Below are 4,658 nucleotides of genomic sequence, written 5' to 3'. Positions count from 1 at the left end.
GGCTTCAGAAGCAGCCGCCGAGCCGAGTATATAAGATATTCATCACGGCTGTAAAAGATGAAAGTATGACTACGGCAGCGTCTCTGCCGCTGCTCCCCAAACACACCGGGAACATGCAGCGAACACACAGCAGTGTTTCCCCTAGGTTTACTGCTTTGGGGGGGGTGCTGCCCATAGGCGGATTTTGCGGGGGTGCAGGGGGGGGAATTCCCCCCCCCTAGTGGCTGAAATATGTTACAGTATTACTACGTCCTACCTTATTTTAATAAGGACATTCGTTAATAATATTGTAGCGTGTTCAAGTAACCAAGGGATATAGTAGTTATCAAATAAGTATAAGATGTGCACAGTTATTACATTACATGTCACTTGTTAAACGCTTTTATTGAAAGCGACTTACATACTCAATACTGTGGGCAATCCCCACAGGAGCAATTTGGGGTGACGTGTCTTGCCCAAGGGCACAACGACATGCAGTGCATGACTGCAGTGGGGTTTGAACCTGTGACCCCCTGATCTGATCACCAATGCTCAACCCACTGCACCACACGCCTCCCTGTTATGATAAGTTTCACAGTTATGTAATGCACTGTTGTTGGGGGGAGAGACCGCCCCTTCCATATGAGTTTGTGTGTGCGGCGGGCATGGAAAAGTCATACTCAGTGCGGTGAGCACTGGCTTTATTGTTACTTTGTCCGTAGCACCCCACGCAATAGTTGGGACTGTGTACTGACGTCAGTAAAAAAGGTTTTCCCCCCCAAGCGNGCTCTGTCATTTCGCTGATGCTCTTTGCCCTGAGCAGCTCTCACTGAATGCCTCTGTGAATCAACCTTGAACTACAAAGTGACGTTTGGCCTGCTAACTACACAGAGGCATTCAGTGAGAGCTGCTCAGGGCAAAGAGCATCAGCGAAATGACAGAGCCGTAAATAGCGTTAAAAGCGACCTCCTATGTGTTCGCTGCATGTTCCCGGTGTGTTTGTGGAGCAGCAGCAGAGACGCTGCCGTAGTCATACTTTCATCTTTTACAGCCGTGATGAATATCTTATATACTCGGCTCGGCGGCTGCTTCTGAAGCCTGCTCTGGAACGCACCTTATCTTTGCTTTTCAAAGGGGGCGTGAAAATAACATTACCACCTTTTTGATCGTGGGAGTGTTTAAGTATTTAGATAATGTCTTAAGAGCATCTTAGTTTAAATACAAAGCTCTACATGGCTGTTATACAGACCGGAGTGGCAACCAGAGATAAGTGTTAACATTTGTATTTAAAAGATTTCCTTACACAGAAATCATCTACCTTTTTCTCTAAGGGCTCTGGGAAAAAACCAGCAGATGCAGTTTTATTTTAATTGTGGATCCACATCATTTTAATATAACAGATTCTCCTCATTTTCTGCAGCAAGTAGATATATATGTACATATCAAACAATATATTCCTACACTAGAAAACCAAAAATATTCAGATTATTATCACCTGAGACGCAGGAAAGCTGCACATTCCCAAAATTGAGAGCTTTGGTATTTTTGCTTGAAAATTGAGAGAGACAATGAATTTGATTGACAAATCACTATTTTGACTAATCGTATCGGCTCAGTTTAAAGTGAAGCTGTCAGTGAGGTCTGTTAGCAGGAATACAGATATCTCCATTTCTCTTTTGACACACACACACACACACACACACACACACACACACACACACACACACACACACACACACACACACACACACACACACACACACACACACACACACACACCGTCAAATCACAACCTTGTCGTGCTTCAAAGTCACGTTACTGTGCCGTCTTCCTGTGGAGAGGTAGATATCGCTCGTCTTTGAACTGTCACACGTGTGTCCTGTTCCGGGGTGAATTCACATGGGAATGAATTTAAAAGTGAGAAAAGTCATTGAAATGGGACAAATAGACGTTCCATTAGTGTCCTAATTCCTCGTCCCTGCTGAATCCATGGCACCCTGTCATCATTTTTCACGGCGGCTGTCTACTTTCTCTCTCCTGGTTTTAGGGTTAGTACAGGTGCTATAACGCCCGTTGCTTCCCAGCATTCACTCTGACCGTTTCCCCTTATTTCCTTTTTACTGTAGCCAAATGTCTGGTGTCTGTTTCCTGATGTTCTCTGTCCTTATTTCCTGTGTTCGTCCAGGAAGCTACCATGTGTTTCCCCCTGACGTTTTTCTTGATATCATGTATATATATCAATTGGTAACAAAGTCAGTTCCTGATTAAAAAAAACATTGTCCACTTGCTATGTCTCGCCATTTTTTCGCTCAGAAGAAGTCGAGCTTTTCATCCTCCCTCCGATGTCCTCTGTCAAAGCTTGCCAGGGTTTGCATTTTTCTGTGAGTGTGAAGCATAGCAGACGCAGCAGGAAGTGCAGGGCAGCTGCTGGCACTCTGCAAGGTCACTGACAAAACAAACGAACACATACAGAAACTCCAAGGAGATACAAATGTTTGGGGGACGCCCTCGGAGGCCACCATGCTGTGCTCGAGTTTCACTTTCAAAGCTTCAAAAAGTCATGAGAAAACGATGCTGTGGTGTCCCTTTTTTCAGCGTTCTGCATGAGGTTGATAGTTTGACTAAGTTACGAGTTCAGGGTGACAACATCTGCATTAAATGTTGGTCTCTTTGTGTTCGGCTCTGAAGGAGTCCCTGATGGCCAGCAGACCGGAGGCCACAAGATGTCCGCTCACTTTGCAGTGCCACTCCTGCGACCGGCCCCTGGAAAACAGGAAAGAAAAGTATTTTAGCGGATTAAAGGTAGGAGAAAGTCGTACATAAAGAGAGAAAAAAAAACTTCCTCAGCTTTACTTTTCACTGCTGCATAATTATAAGCTGAAAAGGCAGTCAATGCTGAATATTTAATATTATGAAAGAATATTAATTAATTAGTAGAAAAACACCCATATAGCCTTACATACATGTATCTTGTAAAGACACCATTATGGGACATTAAGGCCCTTTGGGATGAACTTAAATACATCATCATATCCCGGTCCTGAATAAAATGTATGCCATGTATACATTTTTAAACCCCCGAGGAAGAGAAGCAACACATTTTGTGTTGAGTGCTACATGGAGGACAACGAGAACAAGTCCTTCATGCTGGATCTTTTATGTTACTAGTCCAAATGTTTTTCTTCTACTGGATAGACATATGCTTATTAGGACTGTACTGAATGATGCTTTAAATGTCTATTGAAATATGTTAAGATGTCATGACCCACACAACACAAGAATATTCAAATAAAATCAATAACCCACAATTTGAGTGTTACATTTTGATTTTGATAGATTTGGCATTCCAGCTGATATAATCCCAGGAATAAGAATTCTTCTTAAAGATCCTTACCATTTTCACTGAAGACATTCTTTCAGTTTTATCAGCCCAATTTTCTTTTCATCATTATGCCCCATTTCCACAGCATGGTAAGGTTATACCTTAAAGGTCATGCTAAATCCACCTTTTCATGTCTTTTATACATACACTTGTCCAGTCTGTGTAAAGAGATTCAGAACGTTTCAGGAAAAAGGATTTGCTCACTATTTGTCCTGATCCATTTTTATAAAAACCAGAGAATCAGCACTTTTGAAACACGGCTGAAACAGAGGGGTTTATGGGATGCTACAATGCACGATCTGTTTGGTATTTCGAGCCAAACACTTCAGAGACATGTTTTGTATATATCTGAGACCTATAATATATTGATGAAAAACAGTGTAATAGGGGACCTTTAATTAAGTTAATACCATACACTCTTTTTGTTCCTCCTCTGTTTAGGTTCAAAATGACCTAAGCCGACACTAGAAGGTTGAGTTTAAACCCTGGGTGCTTAACAACATTGGGAAACGAAGTAGAGAAAGACCTGCTATCAAAAGTGAGCCGAGCAGAGCTGATCTGAACCATGAAGTAAAAAAGATGTAAAAGTTACACGCCTGATATCAATAATGTCGTTACATCTGTGCTTTTCCTTCCAAACACATCACGGTATTCACTTGTAAAAGTTATATTTGCGTCTCTCTATTAAGCCCCTGTCACACTGTCCCGAAATTGACACCCGATGGACACACGAATATGGAATTGTGAATTTCGCACGAAGATGGCCCCGAACCACACACAAAGGCAACATTTACATTACATTTAAGACATACAACTGCAACGAAAGTAACAAAAACGATTATGTTAAAGTACTATGATACTGTACTGATATTTTCAGACTTTGTTCTTTACTTTATCCGTCTTTATATGTAGAAGATATTAAGTTTTCTCCGTAATGTTGTTTCCATAGCAACAACAACCTCCTGTCAACTCGCCTTCAAAATAATATAATATATCCTTTTCAGTTTCACAGAACACAAATTGGGTTATTTACACAAAATGTTTACATGATTTTGTTGTGCAATAAAACAACCCGATGGACACACGATAAAGGAAAAGTTCAAATTCAGCTCTGATGGTAACAACATCGGGACATTCGTGAGGGCATCTTAAGCCATCGTATGACCGCCGGTGGAGTTTCTTATGGCTCCGGCAGCAACTTCGTGAGCGGTGGCAAAATCTTTGGCATGCCAAAAAATTGCCGAAGGACCTTGCGAAGGTTCATTTTCGTGTTGAATTCGTGTGTCCATTTTGCCCT

The 4,658-nt window shown here is 41.8% G+C and overlaps 1 protein-coding gene across 1 annotated transcript in view; it reads right to left on the bottom strand.

The window, feature by feature from the left end:
* Positions 1-1,357: 1,357 nt before the first annotated feature.
* The window catches only part of LOC104963183 (rho GTPase-activating protein 7), a 51,364-nt gene continuing 48,063 nt past the window's right edge, over positions 1,358-4,658 (bottom strand). The window contains exon 17 of the mRNA XM_010791745.1: positions 1,358-2,742. Coding sequence (XP_010790047.1) covers positions 2,634-2,742 — 109 coding nt within the window. The 3' untranslated portion in view covers positions 1,358-2,633. The remainder of the gene's footprint in view (positions 2,743-4,658) is intronic.

This window comes from Notothenia coriiceps, unplaced genomic scaffold (assembly GCF_000735185.1).
Source record: "Notothenia coriiceps isolate Sejong01 unplaced genomic scaffold, NC01 NC01_scaffold00035760, whole genome shotgun sequence".
In the NCBI taxonomy this organism is placed as follows: Eukaryota; Metazoa; Chordata; class Actinopteri; order Perciformes; family Nototheniidae; genus Notothenia; species Notothenia coriiceps.
Note: the sequence above shows the minus strand (reverse complement) of the source record. Positions and strands in the feature narration are given on the sequence as shown.